Source organism: Podarcis tiliguerta (assembly GCF_965153285.1).
Source record: "Podarcis tiliguerta genome assembly, chromosome: 2".
Lineage (NCBI taxonomy): Eukaryota > Metazoa > Chordata > Lepidosauria > Squamata > Lacertidae > Podarcis > Podarcis tiliguerta.
In genome coordinates this window covers 1,698,680-1,717,096 of record NC_139535.1, presented here as the reverse complement: position 1 = coordinate 1,717,096, position 18,417 = coordinate 1,698,680, and the positions used below count along the sequence as shown (strand labels likewise).

General features: G+C 45.1%; 3 protein-coding genes across 12 annotated transcripts in view; all 3 read right to left on the bottom strand.

Moving 5' to 3' along the window:
• Positions 1-18,417, bottom strand: part of LOC310670150 (uncharacterized protein) — a 71,924-nt gene that overhangs the window by 23,258 nt on the left and 30,249 nt on the right. The window lies entirely within an intron of this gene.
• The window catches only part of LOC310670188 (uncharacterized protein), a 59,414-nt gene that overhangs the window by 19,445 nt on the left and 21,552 nt on the right, over positions 1-18,417 (bottom strand). Inside the window, exons 1-5 of one of the 8 annotated variants that reach the window (XM_083425029.1) lie at positions 16,828-17,237; positions 16,049-16,468; positions 15,793-15,919; positions 8,379-8,459; positions 4,536-7,411 (exon numbers count right to left, since the gene is read on the bottom strand). The exons of 1 other annotated variant lie outside the window; for it this stretch is intronic. In XM_083425029.1, coding sequence (XP_083281155.1) covers positions 5,286-7,411; positions 8,379-8,459; positions 15,793-15,919; positions 16,049-16,123 — 2,409 coding nt within the window. In that variant the 5' untranslated portion in view covers positions 16,124-16,468; positions 16,828-17,237 and the 3' untranslated portion in view covers positions 4,536-5,285. Of the gene's footprint in view, positions 1-4,535; positions 7,412-8,378; positions 8,484-15,792; positions 15,920-16,048; positions 16,469-16,827; positions 17,238-18,417 lie in introns of those variants that run through there. 6 more of the 8 variants (XM_083425030.1, XM_083425031.1, XM_083425025.1 and 3 more) reach the window with 6 other exon arrangements.
• LOC310670634 (uncharacterized protein) overlaps positions 1-18,417 on the bottom strand; it is a 43,973-nt gene that overhangs the window by 8,234 nt on the left and 17,322 nt on the right. The window lies entirely within an intron of this gene.

Sequence of the window (18,417 nt, the reverse complement as noted above, 5' to 3'; positions counted from 1 at the left end):
CCCCGAATTTCTAAAAATTCTCGTCCTGGGAAGGAGTTTAGAGCAGTAACTTAAGACAACCCTAAAGGCTGGTCCAGTGTCATTGCAACGGGTACCTTTTTAAAAAAAGAGGGAGCTGATGGAGAAAGTTAGGCTTTGTTATATGACTTTCTAGAGTTTTCCCAATGAGCCAGTAGATAGATACATTTATCAGTGAATTGTTACATTTGGAAATCTGCAGCGGAGGCCCTTTGAATAGAGATAGGGAAATTGGTTGATGAAATGACATTTGCAGGAGTGATTCCAACCGAATATTAAAAACAATACAAGATCATACTTCCCAAAACAGGGCCGCCTTCAGACTCTGGGGTTGGGTCACTCATCTCACTTTATTGGCCAAGGGGGCCGGCGTACAGCTTCTGGGTCTTTTAGCCAGCATGAGTGATCCGCTTCTGGCAAACCAGAGCAGCGCACGGAAATGCCGTTTACCATCCCGCTGGAGTGGTACCTATTTATCTACTTGCACTTTGACGTGCTTTTGATCTGCTAGGTTGGCAGGAGCAGGGACCGAACAACAGGAGCTCACCCTGTCACAGGGATTCGAACCACCATCGTTCCGATTGGTAAGCCCTAGGCTCAGTGGTTTAGACCACAGCGCCACCCGCGCTTTTGCCTTATGATATCATAAATACACATGCCAACGGAATCTTTTATCATGACCTTCCAAATCTAACAAATCTACATTTTTTAAAGTTATCCTATCCTGGATTCAGCAAATGCAAGATGCTTCATAATATACCGTATTTTTCGCTCTATAGGACACACTTTTCCCCCTCCAAAAATGAAGGGGGAAAGTGTGTGCGTCCTACGGAGTGAATGCAGGCTTTCGCTGAAGCCTGGAGAGCGAGAGGGGTCGGTGCGCACCGACACCTCTCGCTCTCCAGGCTTCAGGAAGCTATCCGCAAGCCTGCGGAGCCCAGCGGGAACTCCCGCCGGGCTCTGCAGGCTTGCGAATAGCTGCCTGCAGCCCGGAGCCCGGGGAGCGCAGCGCTATGCACCCCGGGCTTTGGGCAGCTCTCCGCAAGCCATGGGCTTTATGCAGTTCTTATAACAGGGAATTGGACTACCATGACCCTTTAAACTCTACAGTCCTAGGATTCCAGAGCCAATTCTGCTTCCTAAACATCACTGTTGTGTTCTACTTCTCGCAACACTCCATTCCCAACTCTCTCTGCCAAAGACCAAATATCAATGGAGTCTCAGCACATATTCAGTGTGGTGTAGTGGTTAAGAGCGGTAGTCTCGTAATCTGGGGAACCGGGTTCGCGTCTCCGCTCCTCCACATGCAGCTGCTGGGTGACCTTGGGCTAGTCACACTTCTCTGAAGTCTCTCAGCCCCACTCACCTCACAGAGTGTTTGATGTGGGGGAGGAAGGGAAAGGAGAATGTTAGCCGCTTTGAGACTCCTTAAAGGGAGTGAAAGGCGGGATATCAAATCCAAACTCTTCTTCTTCTTCTTCTTCTTCTTCTTCTTCTTCTTCTTCTTCTTCTTCACTCATGGGTCACATTCTGCACATCCCTAACAGTACATGGTATCTTTCATTATACTTACTATTATGAGACATTACCTTCATTGCTTTAATACATATATGTACATACAGACACCAGAACATCAAATACACTCCATGCATTTACAATTGATTTTCCCCTATATCAGTTTATTGATACGGGAGACAAAGTGAAATCTGTGTTGAAAACATAGCACACTCCATATGCCCATATGCCCCGAGAGACTCCGAAGATGTATATTAAGAACTCCATTTTAATTCAAACATTTCCACACTTTTTCCATTTAAACAGTTACTTCTCTGTGAGATAGTTGATGTTTTCTAAGACTTACACTCTTACTAAAGCACTTCCCACACTCCAGACATTTAAATGGTTTCTCACCCATGTGAGTTCGTTGATGAATAGAAAGTATTCCATTGTGACTGAAGCTCTGCCACAGTCCACACATTTAAATGGTTTCTCCCCTGTGTGAGTTCGTTGATGTACTGTCAGATTTGAAGCTTCACTGAAACTCTATATTCCCATTTATTTAGTGAGAAATTCATGGGTTCAATTCCCCGCAGAGGCAGCGAAAGACAACCCCCCCCCCCATTTTCTGAAAAGCCTCCTCCTGGGAAGGGGTTTAGACCAGTAACTTAAGACAACACTAAGGGCTCGTCCAGTGTCATTACAATGTGTACCTTTTGTAAAAAGAGGGAGCTGATGGAGAAAGTTAGGCTTTGTTATTGGGGGGGTGCAGCTCAGTGGCAGAGCAGTTGCTTTGCATGCAGAAGGTCTCGGATTCCCATTTTCACGTTTGGTGGGAGTGTACTGTCATCCACACTTCTGGGGGAAAGTTTTTTATCAGACCTCCAATAAACAATCTATCTGTCCAAATTTAGCATTTGCCTTATTATAACCATATTAGACCCCATTTTGTACGCTTTAATCTAAAATATTAATTTCCTTTCTGTTCGCAGCAGCTAGACTACAGTTATTGCCCAACGATGGAAGGAAACCTCTAAAATAACATTAGTGTGATTGGAGTCATCATTCTGTGATATTATGGCAGTTATTTATACCCCTCGCATCTGGCTGGTTTCCCAAGCCACTCTGGACAGCTCCCAACAGAATATTAAAAACACAATAAAACATCAAACACCAAAAACTTTCCTAAACAGGGCTGCCTTCAGATGTCTTCTAAAAGTCAGCTAGTTGTTTATTTCCTTGACATCTGATGAGAAGGTGTTCTGCAGGTCGGGTGCCACCACCGAGAAGGTCCTCTGACTGTAACCTCACCTCTTGCGATGTGTTTCCATTCTTCCTCGGGCTGATATAGTTAATTGGCTCTGCTTCACTGTCACTAGATAATGCTTCCTGCGATATCTGACCCCTTGGCAGACTGCCCTCGTCTGGGCTGTCTTCCAGCCCTGCCCTTCCCACTGATATTGGAGTGCCAGGTCCAGAAGGGAAGGGGGTTTGAAGCTGTGGGGTGTCAGCTAGGAAACGCTCACTCTCCGATGTTGCCTTGTCTACTGGGTCCTGGGGAGCCAGGTTCCTAACACAGGAAGTCCTCCACACCTGCCCACCCACCGTCCCACAAAAACAGTACTTCCGTCTTGTCAGGATTCAACCTCAATATGTTAGCCACCATCCATCCTGCAACCACCTCCAGACACGCAGGACCTTCACCACCTTCACTGGTTCTGATGTAAAGAGCTGGCTATCATCCGGTGTCAGGAACGTGACTCCCAGATCGCAAGGGAAGAGCAAAGACTCAGAAATTGAACTAAATGAACAAGGGTCAGACTCTTTCTGGACACAGCCCAGAAGGAAAGAGCGGAACCACTGTATAACAGTGCCCCCAGCTCCTCTAGACAGTCCAGAAGGATGTTACGGTCGATGGCATCAAAGGCCGCTGAGAGATCCAGAATGAGGAAACTGCTTTCACCTTTGTCCCTAGCCCACCAGAGATCATCAACCAGTGCGGCCAAGGCAGTTTCAGTCCCATGATGAGGCCTGAATTGGAAAGGATTCAAATGGTCCGCATCCTCCAGGCATGCCTGGAGTTGTTCAGCAACCACCCGCTCAATCACCTTGCCCAGGAATGGAAGATTTGAGACTGGGCGATAGTTGGCCATATCGGCCGGGTCCAAAGATATTTTTTTAAGAAGCAGTTTAATAACCACCTCTTTCAGTGGGTCTGGAAACTCCCTGACAGGGGGTAGCATTCACCACCTCGCAGAGCCCATCACCCAGCTATTCCCAGCTCACTTTTATGAGCCAGAATGGGCAGAGATCAAGGAGACAGGTGGTTGGTTTCACTCGTCCAAGCAGCCTGTCCACATCCTCGGAGGTAACAGATTGGAATTGATCCCACACAACTTGACTAGATTGGACTCTAGCACCCTCCCGCCCAGGCCCTGCTCCCATGGTGAAGTCTACCTCTTTCTGAATCTGAGTGACTTTTATCTGCCAAAAAAATTGCAAAATCATTGCAGGAGATCTTGAGGTCCTTATGGCCCCGATGGCACAGGTGGTTCTGTTAAATTGCAAACCACCTGAAAGAGTCTCCTGCTGCTGTTTTCGCAGATGCAATAGAGGCAGTTATGAAGGTCCACTTCCCCGTTGCAATAGCCACTTGGGAGGCTCAACGGGAGGCAGTGGAAGACAGGAGTGCCTGGCGTGCGCTGGTCCATGGGGTCACGCAGAGCCGGACACGACTAAACAACAATAGGCTCAATGTTGAGCTCTAACCTGTGTCTGGTCCACAGAGATTCCTCTCTCCACAGGGAAATGACTCTCCTGAAACCACTGGCAATGCCTGCATTTCCCTGTGTCACCTTCCCTCCGCATATTGGTTGTTCCCCATAGAACCTCTTTATCCCGTCTGCCACCAGGGATTTCATCCACTTAGTTGTTAATGTAGCCATGAATAAGAAGGTATTGTAAAACAATGAATTTATAAAATATAAACAACATAGGACATTAGACAACGGTTTCAGCCGTTCTGTGTTTTCGTTGTTCCTTCATTGCAATTATAAAAATGGGTTTTATGTTGCTGTTCTTATGACAGGGAATTGGACTAGAAGACCCTTGGAGTCCCTTTAAACTCTACAGTTCTAGGATTCCAGAGCCAATCCTGCTTCCTAAACACCACTGTCATGCTCCACTTTTCACAACTCTCCATTCCCAATTCTCTCTGCCAAAGACCAAATATCAACATTGTCTCAGCACATGTTCACTCACAATGAGCACTCAAGGGTCACATTCTGCACATCCCTAACAGTACATGGTATCTTTCATTATACTTACTATTATGAGACATTACCTTCATTGCCTTAATACATATATGTACAACTTTCCATACAAACACCAGAACATCAAATACACTCCATGTATTTACAATTGATTTTCCCCTATATGGTGGTATATCGGGTTAAGAATGTAACTTGTTCTGGAGGTCCGTTCTTAACCTGAAACTGTTCTTAACCCGAGGTACCACTTTAGCTAATGGGGCCTCCTGCTGCCGCCCCGCGATTTCTGTTCTCATCCTGAAGCAAAGTTCTTAATCCGAGGTACTATTTCTGGGTTAGTGGAGTCTGTAACCTGAAGCGTCTGTAACCCAAGGTACCACTGCATCAGTTTGCTGACATGAGGGACAAAGTGAACTGTGGGAAAAACCTGGCACACTCCATAAATCTAAATGGGATCTCCCCTGTGAGAGTCGGTAGGTGTTTATTAAGAACTCCTTCCATTTAAACAACCGCTTCTCTGTGAGACCGTTGATGCTTTCTAAGAGTTCCATTCTCACTGAAGCGCTTTCCACACTCCAAACATTTAAATGGCTTCTCCCCTGTGTGAGTTTGCTGATGTCTTGTAAGAGCTCTACTCTCACTGAAGCACTTCCCACAATCCACACATTTAAATGGTTTCTCCCCGGTGTGACTTTGTTGGTGTACACTGAGTTTCCCACGACAAATGAAGCTCTTTCCACACTCCAAACATTTATATGGTTTGTCCCCTGTATGAGTTCGTTGATGTATAGTAAGGCTTCCACTCTCAGTGAAGCACTTTCCACAAACCATACACTTATATGGTTTCTCCCCGGTGTGAGTTCGCAGGTGTACAGTAAGTATTCCATTGTGACTGAAGCTCTGCCCACACACTATACATTTAAAGGGTTTCTCCCCTGTGTGAGTTCGCAGATGTATGGTCAATTTTGAAGCTTCACTGAAGCTCTTTCCACACTCGATACAGTTATATGGTTTGACCCCTGTATGAATTCGTTGATGTCTTGTAAGTTTTCCACGACAACTGAAGCTCTTTCCACACTCCACACATTTATACGGTTTCTCCCCTGTATGAGTTCGTTGATGTACAATAAGGACTCCTTTCCGACTGAAGCTCTTTCCACACTCCATACATTTAAATGGTTTCTCCCCTGTGTGAGTTCGGAGATGTATGGTAAGTTGTGGACCTTCAGTGAAGCTTTTTCCACACTCGATACATTTACATGGTTTCTCTCCTGCATGAGTTCGTTGATGTACAGTAAGAATTCCATTCCGATTGAAGCTCTTGCCACACACCATACACCTGAATGGTTTCTCCCCTGTATGAATTCGTTGATGTACAGTAAGCTTTCCCCTATCCCTGAAGCTCTTTCCACACTCCATACATTTAAATGGTTTCTCGCCTGTGTGAATTCGTAGATGTATATAAAGGTGTTCAGTCACATTGAAGCACTTTCCACACTCTAAGCACTTATATGGTTTCTCACCCGTGTGAATTCTTAAATGCACGGTCAGTTTTGAACCTTCACTGAAGCTCTTTCCACACTCCATACATTTAAATGGTTTTTCCCCTGTATGAGTTCGTTGATGTACAGTAAGGCTTCCACTTTGACTAAAGCTCTTTCCACATACCATGCATCTAAATGGTTTCTCTGCTGTATGAATTCGTTGATGTCTTGTAAGTTTTCCACTTGCACTGAAGCTCTTGCCACACTCCATACATTTAAATGGTTTTTCCCCTGTGTGAATTCGTTGATGTATAGTAAGGTGGGAACACTGACTGAAGCTCTTTCCACACTCTATACATTTGTATGGTTTCTCCCCTGTGTGAGTTCGGAGATGGATAGTCAGCTGGGAACTTTCACTGAAGCTCTTTCCACATGCCATACATTTAAATGGTTTCTCCCCCGTGTGCATTTGTTGATGTTTTGTAAGTGCTCCAGTATCACTGAAACACTTTCCACAAACCATACATTTAAATGGTTTCTCTCCTGCGTGAATTTGTTGATGTCTTGTAAGTTTTCCGCTTTCACTGAAGCTCTTCCCACACTCCAAACATTTATATGGTTTCTCCCCCGTGTGTGATCGTTGGTGTACACTAAGGCTTCCACTACAAATGAAACACTTTCCACAAACCATACATTTAAATGGTTTCTCGCCTGTGTGAATCCGTTGATGTCTTGTAAGTGCTCCAGTTTCACTGAAGTTCTTTCCACACTCCAAACATTTATATGGTTTCTCCCCTGTGTGAGTTCGTTGATGCTTTGTACATGCTCCACTGTCACTGAAACTCTTTCCACACTCCATACATTTAAATGGTTTTTCCCCTGTATGAATTCGTTGGTGTATAGGAAGTTTTCCACTACAACTGAAGCTCTTTCCACATTCCATACATTTATATGGTTTTTCCCCTGTGTGAATTCGTTGATGTACAGTAAGAACTCCATTCCGACTGAAGCTCTTTCCACACTCCATACATGTAAAGGGTTTCTTCCCTGTGTGAGTTTGTAGATTTGTGATAAGATGCTCACTCACACTGAAGCACTTCACAGATGGTCCTTCAGAATTCTGACTCCCTTCTCCATCGTCTGCTTGAGAGTAGGGGGAAATAAAACCTTGTTAGAATTTCAAGGAAGAGAACAAGAGAACGTAACATACAGTAAGACCACCACTTTCTCTTTACACCACTGACCTGATTTTCAGGAAAGGGAAGAATTCCTAACAATAGTTTCAGGAACTGTTAGTATCCAGTACGACCTTCAGCTCCCAAGTAACTCTGAGCAAAAAAGAGGAACCTTCCATGCAGATGTAGGAGCCAGATGTGGTTGAACTCAAAGTACCATCAGCCCAAGCAGGCATGTCCAATGGCCAGTGGTGATAGGAATTTCAGTGCAGTAACATCTGTAGGGACGCACTTTCTCCCTCTTTTGCAAATGCTACATATCTGCAGTCCATTTTCTCCTTCCTCCGTGAACTATATCATCTTCCTGATACATTCCAACCAACTGTACACATTCCCCAATCTTGCACTGTGTCTCCACTGTCAGAACCACCCACCATTTCCGTAGCTGTCATTTAGTTCTCAGCTAATCTTCTCCCCCCACCTTTGGAAATATTATTTATCTGAATCCAAGTGGCTGGGAATCGTGAATGGGGAGAGCTTTGGTACTCAGAAGAAGAAGAAGAGTTTGGATTAGATATCCCGCCTTTCACTCCCTTTAAGGAGTCTCAAAGCGGCTAACATTCTCCTTTCCCCCACAACAAACACTCTGTGAGGTGAGTGGGGCTGAGAGACTTCAAAGAAGTGTGACTAGCCCAAGGTCACCCAGCAGCTGCATGTGGAGGAGCGGAGACGCGAACCCGGTTACCCAGATTACGAGACTACCGCTCTTAACCACTACACCACCCTGGCTCCCTGCTGCTGGGATTCTCCCTGGTTGGTCCTTGTGAGAAGATGACGCTAGACAAGATGGTCCCTCATTTTGATCCAGCAAGGCTCATACTCACTGAAACGAAGCAATCAAACCTACAGTGTCACAGCAAAGTGGAAGCACCTACCTCTCCATTTGTCCTGGACAACATCCCTGTATTCTTCTGTCTCGAGCGAGAAGAGCTCGGACTTGGGTATCAGAATCTCTCCTGTGTGGAATAAGTAAAAGAGACCTGCTATTTATGTCATATGCAAAAATATTCAAAAATAATCATCTGAAGCAAAGAGAACAAAATATCTGATGGCTAATAAACATATTATGGCCTAAACTTCTATGGGCTGCAATCTGGTGATGTGCACTGTGGACCAGGAAAACTGAAGCCACCAGGTCCTGCTGCAGCCTATTTATTCAATGTATTTGTTACTTTTGGGGGTATGGGAACTCAACACAACTTACAATATTTTAGTCCAAAAACAAAACAAATACATTAAAACCAGCATTTAAAATACACATTTGGGGGACGGGACCTGCTGGCTATGGAGTAAGCAGCAGAAACTGAGAGCCCCCAGAGAAAATATTTTAAAAGATGGATTTCTCTGAAGAACAAGTATTATGAAGCAAAGAATACAGGTTAGTCCTTAAGAAACTTTTCAAGCAGGAATGTAACCTGGAGTAGTGAAATAATAAACAGTACTACAGTGGTACATCCGTTTTCGAACGTAATCCGTTATGGAAGACCGTTTGAGTTCTGAAGTGTTCAAAAACCAAAAACTCAGCAGCCAACAGCTAGGCCTCAGAATCTTGCACTCAGCAGAAGTCACATGGCATGTTTGACTTTTGAGGCGTGTTCAAAAACCAAAGCATTAACTTCCGGGTTTACGGCATTCGAAAACCAAAATGTTAGTCAACAGAGACATTTGAAAACCGAGGTACCACATGGATAATGAAATAAGGATTTCAACCTTAAACATTAAAGGGTGGAGGTTGATTAGGAAAAGCAGGAGGATAGAAACGTTACTGAATAAAGATAAAGCAGATATAATATTATAACAGGAAATGCATCAGAAGAAAGAGGGGGTTAATGAACACAGACTGAGAGGTATAAATAATTATGAAAAAGCACTTGGTACTTCAAAATCAAGAGGGGTAGCAACTACAATTTCAAAGAGATGCTGGTTTAGTATATTAAAAATGAAGAAAGATCCTGAGGGAAGATGCATTATAATTCAAGGAACAAAAGCAGGGGGAAATACATTATAATTAATATTTATGTTGCTAATGAAAATCAGGTGGAATTTTTTGATAAAGTATTTAAGGAAATGGAGGATATTCCAAAGGGCCATATGACTGTGGCAGCATATTTCAATATGGTATTAGATAAACAATTGGATAAGTCAAATCCTACCTCAGAGGAAAGATGTAATAACATTACAGGATTAGCTAAAATTATGAAAAGGAAAGATACGAAAGATGTTTGGAGAGTGATGAAGGGAGGAGAGAAGAATTATTTTCTTCTCACCAGTGCATAAGACCTACTGAAGGATCAATTATATCTTCGTTTCAAAAAACAATATAAAAAATACTGAATATGGAAATTGGAATAATGAAGGTAACTGACCACACATTGGTTAATAGGGTATTAAAAATAAAGAAAGAGTACCAGGAAGCCAGAAGATGGAGGTTAGATACAAGGATCTTCAATAATAGTCAAACAGTAAATAAGATAGCGAAATACCATATTTTTTCATCTATAAGATGCCCCCATGTACAAGATGACCCCTATTTTTTGAGCCCGAAATTAAGAAATAAATAATTTTATGTATAAATATATAAATAAAAACCAATGTGGCTTTGTAGCAGGAAGATAGATGTCTAGTTTAATAAAAAGAGTGTTGAATATAATAGATATAAGAAGAAGAAATAAATTGAAAGCTGGTATAGTAGCATTTTAAGCATTAAAAATGATTATAGAAAGCTTAGGATTTGGAGAACGATTTAAGGGATTAATAAAGCAATTATATTTGAGGAACAAGGCATATGTCGTAGTGAACGATGGTATAACAAAACAAATAACATTATCCTGGGGCACCAAACAAGGATGCCTCGTTTCTCATTTTATTTGTATTGGTCATTGAAACTCTGGCCAATGTAATTATAGAAAAGGTAAAGGACCCCTGACAGTTAAGTACAGTTGAAAACAACTCTGGGGTTGCGGCGCTCATCTTGCTTTACTGGCCAAGGGAGCCGACGTTTGTCTGCAGACAGTTTTTCTGGGTCATGTGGCCAGCATGACTAAGCTGCTTCTGGCGAAACCAGAGAAGCGCACGGAAATGCCGTTTACCTACCCGCCAGAGCGGTACCTATTTATCTACTTGCACTTTGACATGCTTTTGAACTGCTATGTTGGCAGGAGCAGGGACAGAGCAACGGGAGCTCACCCCGTCACGGGGATTCGAACAACCGACCTTCCGATCGGCAAGCCCTAGGCTCAGTGGAAATATAAAAGGAATAAGCAATAAAGGAAAAGAGCTTATTTACAGATGAAACCTTGCAAACAATCAAAAACCCATTGGAAAATATGCAGGTAACAGAGGCACATTTGAAAAAAATTGGATAAAAAACAGGGTTGCAAATTAATTGGTCCAAATCAGAGATGGTGATGTTGAACTATGATGAAGATGAAAAATGAATTGAAAAAAAATAAAAATAAGAAATGTAATAAAGTACTTGGGAATAAAGATAACACGAAATTTAGAAAATTCAGAAGAAGAGAAACTTAACAAATTAAAGAAGGAAATTAAGGAAAAGCTGGAGGAATATAAGAAAATTAAGCTTTCATGGTTTGGAAGAATAGCAATAATGAAAATGAAAATTTTGTCCAGAATATTTTTTTTTATTTAGAATCTTACCAATTAAGATATCAGAGACAGAGTTAAAGAGTTGGCAAAGTATGATCAATAAATTTTGTAATGGGGTAAGAAACCTAGAGTTAATAAAAGAAGATGGTATAAACCCCAGAAAATAGGTGGACTGGGTCTCCCCAACATAAAGTTATGTTATATAGCAAATATATATAGCAAATCATTTAATATATATCATAGATGGCATAACAGAACAAGGAGAGTCAGAATGGTTAGAGGAATGGTACACCGGAAATCAGGGAGAAGTTAGTGAATATATTTTTTATCAAATCAAATAGGCAATGTTGGCAAAATATTGAAAATCCCTTATTAAGAAATGTCATTGCCCAGACGCTGAGGTCCAGTGCCGAGGGCCTTCTGGCGGTTCCCTCATTGCGAGAAGCAAAGCTACAGGGAACCAGGCAGAGGGCCTTCTTGGTAGTGGCGCCTGCCCTGTGGAACGCCCTTCCAGCAGATGTCAAAGCGATAAACAACTACCTGACATTCAGAAGACATCTTAAGGCAGCCCTGTTCAGGGAAGTTTTTAACGTGTGATATTTTAGTGTATTTTTGGTTTCTATGGAAGCCGCCCAGAGTGGTTGGGGAGGCCCAGCCAGATAATAATAATAATAATAATAATAATAATAATAATAATGGCGAAACTTGGTTTAACTGTATACAACTGGAGCAATGGACAAAGAAGTGGTTAAGAGAAAACAAGATCTGTAAATATACAAAATTTGGGGGGGAAAGATTATAAAAAGGGGAGATAAAGAAGAAAACACAGTTATAAAAGGGAAAACCAATGAAATTATAAAATATTAGTAGAAATGGAAGATCAAGAAGATCAATTAAAAGAGGTGTGGGAAAAGGAGACAACAGGGCAGATAGATAGTCAAAGCTTGGAAATATGGGAGAAACGGATGTTGAAAATGTTGTCTATAAGAATAAAAGAAAATTATTATAAATTAGTTTGAAGATGGTATTTAACACCAGTCAGACTGAATCAAATAAACGACGAATATTTGGTGTTATGTTGGAGCGGATGCCAGGAAGCAAGGAATTATGTTCCCATATGGTGGGGGTGTAAATATGTACAATTTTTTTTGGCAAGGGGTGTTTTAAGGAGATAACAGAAATCAATGGGTAAAAGCTGACCAACAGACCAGAAGTAGCACTGTTACCGATTTACGATGGGGTGGAAGGTTGGCAGGCTAAACTTGCTCACAAATTTATTGACTGCTGCACGAATTATGATAGCTAGGAAGTGGAAGGGGCAAGCAGAATATAAAATGGAAGAATGGTTTAAAGAGGTGTGGGATATAGCTATTAATGATAAATTAACATGTGCCATTAAGCTAAGACGAGGAATATGCAGGAGAAATAATTTTGAGGAGATATGGAGGGTGTGCGTAGAGTTTCTACTGTTAAAACAGAAAGGGGTCAAGCCATCTCAAGAGGTGCTGAAATATTGGGAGGTTGGATAATTACAACGGAATGGCCTCGGTGATGGGGTTCACATTTTTATTCTTACTTATCTATGATTATTACTTTGTCAAAATAAAATGAAAAATAAATAAAAATATAAAACACATTTTTTAGCTTCCCCACTATGCACCTTCCCACAGCTTTCAACTCATCCATATGTTTCTCTACCTGGAGTCAACAAGCGAGGTCAATTCACACGTCACTGCTGGGATGGGGTTGTTCCAAGACAGGTAGAGGCATAGAGCCTCTCAGTTTTGTGAAGATTTTTGGAATGCTTTTATTTTGCTGCTGTAGCGGATCCAACCACTTACCACCAATTAATAGTGTGGCGGACTCACCCCGCTAACTGCCCCCAATTAAATATTGCGCACACACCTCACTGTATGCCAATTACACCGAGTTTCACCATTTACCACGGGTTATCGTGTGGGGGGCTTTTGTAAGGGGAAAATTAGTGTTTAGAGTCTCAGGCAGGAGCTGATCCAACAGACAGGAGAAGTTTCACTAAATAAAAAGAGGTTGTGGAACCAAGTGGGTCAGGAAATGTGTCCTTTCGAGTAGAACTTATTACTAAAACGAGACATAAAGATGTCACAAGCTTAAACACAATACTATAGGCACAGCTCTTCTTAAACTTCAGTTGCTAAAGAAATAAGTTGGTACACTTAAGGCGGGTGTTCTGGTTTCCAAAATAGGTGGCAAAATGCTTGACTCAGTTTCTGTTAACTGAAGGAGCGTTTGCACCCCCATCGTTCTACCCGGACACTGAGGCCCAGCTCCGAGGGCCTTCTGGCGGTTCCCTCATTGCGAGAAGCCAAGTTACAGGGAACCAGGCAGAGGGCCTTCTCGGTAGTGGCGCCCGCCCTGTGGAACGCCCTCCCACCAGATGTCAAAGAGAACAACAACTACCAGACTTCTAGAAGACATCTGAAGGCAGCCCTGTTCAGGGAAGCTTTTAATGTTTGATGTATCACAGTATTTTAATTTGGGGGGGGGGGGGGAGCCGCCCAGAGTGGCTGGGGAAGCCCAGCCAGATGGGCGGGGTATAAATTAATTATTATTATTATTATTATTATTATTATTTATAAGAGGTGGTTCAATTAAATAATACAACACAGCTTCCTTCACTGGTCAATGCCCTGGTTCATGAGTGAGGGGCGCTTTCCCTCTCTAAGCAACCCCACTCCTGAGGTAATTCCAAAATGGCGTGACAGACCCAGGGGATCCCCTCCCCCCCTTGTGACTGGCTTGGGGGTCCTCTAACCCTAAAAGAACTGCCCCCTCCTGACTGGAAGGAGACCCAGGGGAGCCTAAATTCCCCCAGGATCTGCTTCTCCAGCCCTCCCAGGACACTCCTGTCTTTAGACCAGGCATCCCCAAACTAGGCCCTCCAGATGTTTTGGGATTACAATTCGCATCATCCCTGACCACTGGTCCTGTTAGCTAGGGATGGTGAGAGTTGTAGTCCCAAAACATATGGAGGGCGGAGTTTGGGGGTGCCGGCTGTAGACCTTCCCCAGACCCTCAACTGGGTCTCCCTATCCAAGCTGGGAGGGTCTTTCCTCTAGCTATGGACAGTCTCCTCAGGGTGGGCCTACAACTCAAACCAGAACCAGTTCTCCCTCAGGAAAATCCTATCCTCCTCCCCAACTCCCATCCACAAACAATCCCTCTCCATCTTCTCTCAAATCAAACTCCCTCAGAAACGGCTCCTTTTATTTTCCCTCCAAAAGTGTTGCTGGCTAATCAGAGAGAGGCTGCATCCCTCTGGTGGAATTTATGGGGGAATGAATGACCAGACTCTGGTCCGCCTCTGCTGTCCGTCACAACTGCCTTTTTTTTCCATTTTTTGCTCAATCAGCATTTTAGACATACGACCGAAAGGGTGTGTGATTTATTCCAGCACCCGCCTCAGTTGTAATACCAATGTAGCTATCTCTCATTCATTCCAACTGAAAGCTCAAAATAAACTCAAATGCAAAACAGGGGGCATGGAAATTGTTAAAAAAAGGGGGGGGGACTAGACGTGCCAATCAGGGCTGGTGCAGCTTCATCTGTGTGTGTCTGTCTGTCTCTGTCTTTCTCTCTCTCACACACTCACACACACAGCAATGACTGTGTCATTGCTAGGTGTGGTACACAAGCCACTCCATTTCTCTTCTCCTTCTCCCCTTTTCCCAGCAGGTCCCCCTCCATTGAGGAGTGTCCCTCACATCTACAGAATTTCCTCAAGCAGCAACCGTGCCTTTTTCTCAAGCAATTTCGAAGAAGACAGGGTGTGGGCAGTGTGTGTGTGTGTGTGTGTGTGTGTGTTTCATGACTCTCTTGAGCCAGCTCTGCAGGGAGGGTGTCTCTCCACAGAAGATGTCTACCCGAAAAGGAGGCGGTGGCAGTTGCTGTGCTCCCTACCCTTTTTCAGTGGCTTTATAATAATAATAATAACAACAATAATTTATTATTTATACCCGGCCCATCTGGCTGGGCTTCCCCAGCCACTCTGGGAGGCTTCCAACAAAATATTAAAATACAGTAATGCATCAAACATTAAAAGCTTCCCTAAACAGGGCTGCCTTCAGATGTCTTCAAAAAGTCTGGTATTTGTTGCTCTATTTGACATCTGAAGGGAGGGAATTCCACAGGACGGGTGCCACCGCCGAGAAGGCCCTCTGCCTGGTTCACTCTAACTTGGCTTCTCGCAGTGAGGGAACTGCCAGAAGGCCCTCGGCGCTGGACCTCAGTGTCCGGGTAGAATGATGGGGGTGGAGACGCTCCTTTAGCAAAAGAGCTGGGGCCATCTCTTCTGGATGCTTTAGGGAAGATTTTTTATGTTTGATTCCATTTTTAATATTCTGTTGGGAGCTGCCCAGAGTAGCTGGGGAAACCCAGCCAGGTGGGCTGGGAATGAATGAATGAATGAAATAATTATGATTATTATTGGAGTTCCCTACGATTCTACAAGACAGAGGGAGGGGAAAGGAGGGTGGCAGCTCCCCCGCAGCCCTGAACAATAGAGAGTATCTCACTCACATGGGATTTGGGGGGGAGAAGAGGCAGCAGGTGTTCTTACATTGTCACTACACGGCATGAATGAATGGCACAAAGGTTCCCACCTCCAACGTCTAGCAGCCAAGAGGGATAAAAATACATCCTTACCCAGAGAGGCCACCATCTCATAATTCTCCTCCATGACTTCCTTGTGCAGAGCTCTTTGGCCTGGATCCAGCAGAGCCCACTCCTCCTCCGTGAAAAACACAGCCACCTCCTCAAAAGTCAAGAGGGCCTGGAAGAAGAAGAGGAAGAAAACAGAGCTTCTCTTTGGTCCCCATCATCCCCACTCAACACAGAGGGAGGCTGGGTGGTCCCATCTGTGCCTCTTCCCTCCTCCCTGCTCCCGTTGCTCTTTCCCTACCTGAGGAAGCTGCCTGGCTCCTCTTTCCACTCCACCTTTAAGAAGAGATGATTCAGAGGGGGTCTCGGAGGCCATTGCGCTGCCAGTGGAAAGGACGGAGGAGGCGTAGGCGTAAACTGGGCCACTTCTGGGACTCTCTCAGCTGTTGACAAGATGTACTTCAAAGCAGGAACAATAGAGAAAGGTGGATTTATTTAGGTTGGGAGACATTTACACAGATGGCAGACCTTTGCCTGGGGAACAAATATTAAGTAGAGCTAGACAACCTCTCGAATTGGCAAAACGTGCATCAAACTACACATTTTCTAAGAATCCTTGCATTAATTGCACATGTCTCCAGACCTTTAACTCAATGTCACCCAGGAGCTGCAAAGCAAAGTGTGGGTCTCCCTGGTCTAAGCCCAGCACCCTAACTGTGGGCTGGGGAACCTCAGTAAAGGTAAAGGTACCCCTGCCTGTACGGGCCAGTCATGTCCGACTCTGGGGTTGCATGCCCATCTCGCTTAAGAGGCCGGGGGCCAGCGCTGTCCGGAGACACTTCCGGGTCATGTGGCCAGCGTGACAAGCTGCATCTGGCGGGCCAGCGCAGCACACAGAAACACCGTTTACCTTCCCGCTAGTAAGCGGTCCCTATTTACTTGCACCCGGAGGTGCTTTCGAACTGCTAGGTGGGCAGGAGCTGGGACCGAAAGACGTGAGCTCACCCCGCCGCGGGGATTCGAACCACCGACCATACGATCGGCAAGTCCTAGGCACTGAGGTTTCACCCACAGCGCCACCCGTGTCCCCTCAGTAGCAGGGGCCAAATCCAGGCCTTGAGGCCTCGGCAATCTCCCAGGCCACCCCCCCCCTTTTAAATCACTGCCCTGGATCCTGCTATTGCATGGCTGGAAAGGACCATTGGAATGAATGGAGCTACTGGACAAAGGTCAAATTTGCACCCATAGCTCCAACCACCCTGATCTCTGGCCCCACCCATCAATGGAATGTGGCCCCTGGACGACTGTTCAGAAGGGGATGTGGCCCTCTGGCTGGAGAACACGCCCACACCAGTTACAACAGCTATATTTGACCCACCTTACAGGCCTGTTGTGCTTTCATCCCGCCCCCCCCCCCCTTATCACTAGGCCCTCCCGGGGTGAGGGTGGCAGCGAGACCCTCAGGACTGCTGCACTGGGCCAATCCTGAAAGAGAAACCAGACTCTGTCCCCCCCCCCCCCCGAATCCTTTTCTGTCCCCAGAAATTCCAGTTAGGGAGGGGGCGTTTAATTCCTCTCCAGTCTTTGCCAGAAGGATATTTAAAGGTCCCCTAAGAATCTAATCCGTTTCAAATCCTGCCACCCATTTGCTTTGATGAGTAGGAGGAAAACGGATCGGGTGCTTTTCCAGGCTCCAGGGAATCCAAAATGCGCCCCTTCACCCTAGTTTTGGCCCACCCTGCAGGGTTCTGGTGTGAGTATTGCCCAGGTGGTGGGCTTTAGAAGACCTTTAGTGTTAGAAGACCCTCCTGGCAACCTGGATGGGGACGAGGCCAGGCAGGAGTGAGGCTGGCAGCACCGGCAGAGAAAGTCCCTCAGCACCTCTGCGCTGGGCCAATCCTGCAAGGCAGGCCAGATCTCCCACCCCTGGGAGCTTTGATTCTCCTTCCCGACAAAGTCCCAAGAGGATATCTGGAGAAGCCTCTTTTTGGAAAGAAGGAGCATCAAAAACTCATCCCTCCCCTTCTCTTTCCCCCAAGTCCAGCTGGGGAGGGGGCATTTCTTTAATTCCTCCAGTCTTGGCCATTAACATATTTAAAGAGCTCCTGAGACCTTGATCAGTTTCAAATCCTGCCATCCATGGGCCCATTTTCCTTGCCAAGCAGGAGTGAAACCGAAAAGGTGCTTTTTCATGCTTCAGGAAATGGAAAATGCGCCTCATCCCTCCAGTTTTGGGGCACAAAAGCAGCACAGCAGACCCCCCCCCAACTGCACCCCCAACATGGGAAACACAACAAAGCTCTTTCCTTTGTGCCAAAGCAACCTCAGCCAGCCAGACTAGGATTTCTGAAAGGGGAGCTGGGGGGGGGGGGGGGTCCGCCCCCTTCCCGATAAGCAAATTCCGGTTTCCTTTTGCTTCCTTCTCAAATCAGCCTCTTTCTTACTCAGGAGGCCAAGGGAGGGGGGTGTTCCAGGCTGAGTGTGCAGAAATACATAAAAATGGGTTAGGAGGCTGGGTCTAAGATGGGGGGGGGCTTCACCTGATGACTTTCAGTGCATCATAGGTGCCAGCTCCCTGGGTCCCTGAGCACCCACCCAATTCCCCATGAAGGGGCTCTGCATGGCACCCACAGCCCCGGGGACCCACGGTCGTGGGGTGAAACTGGCACA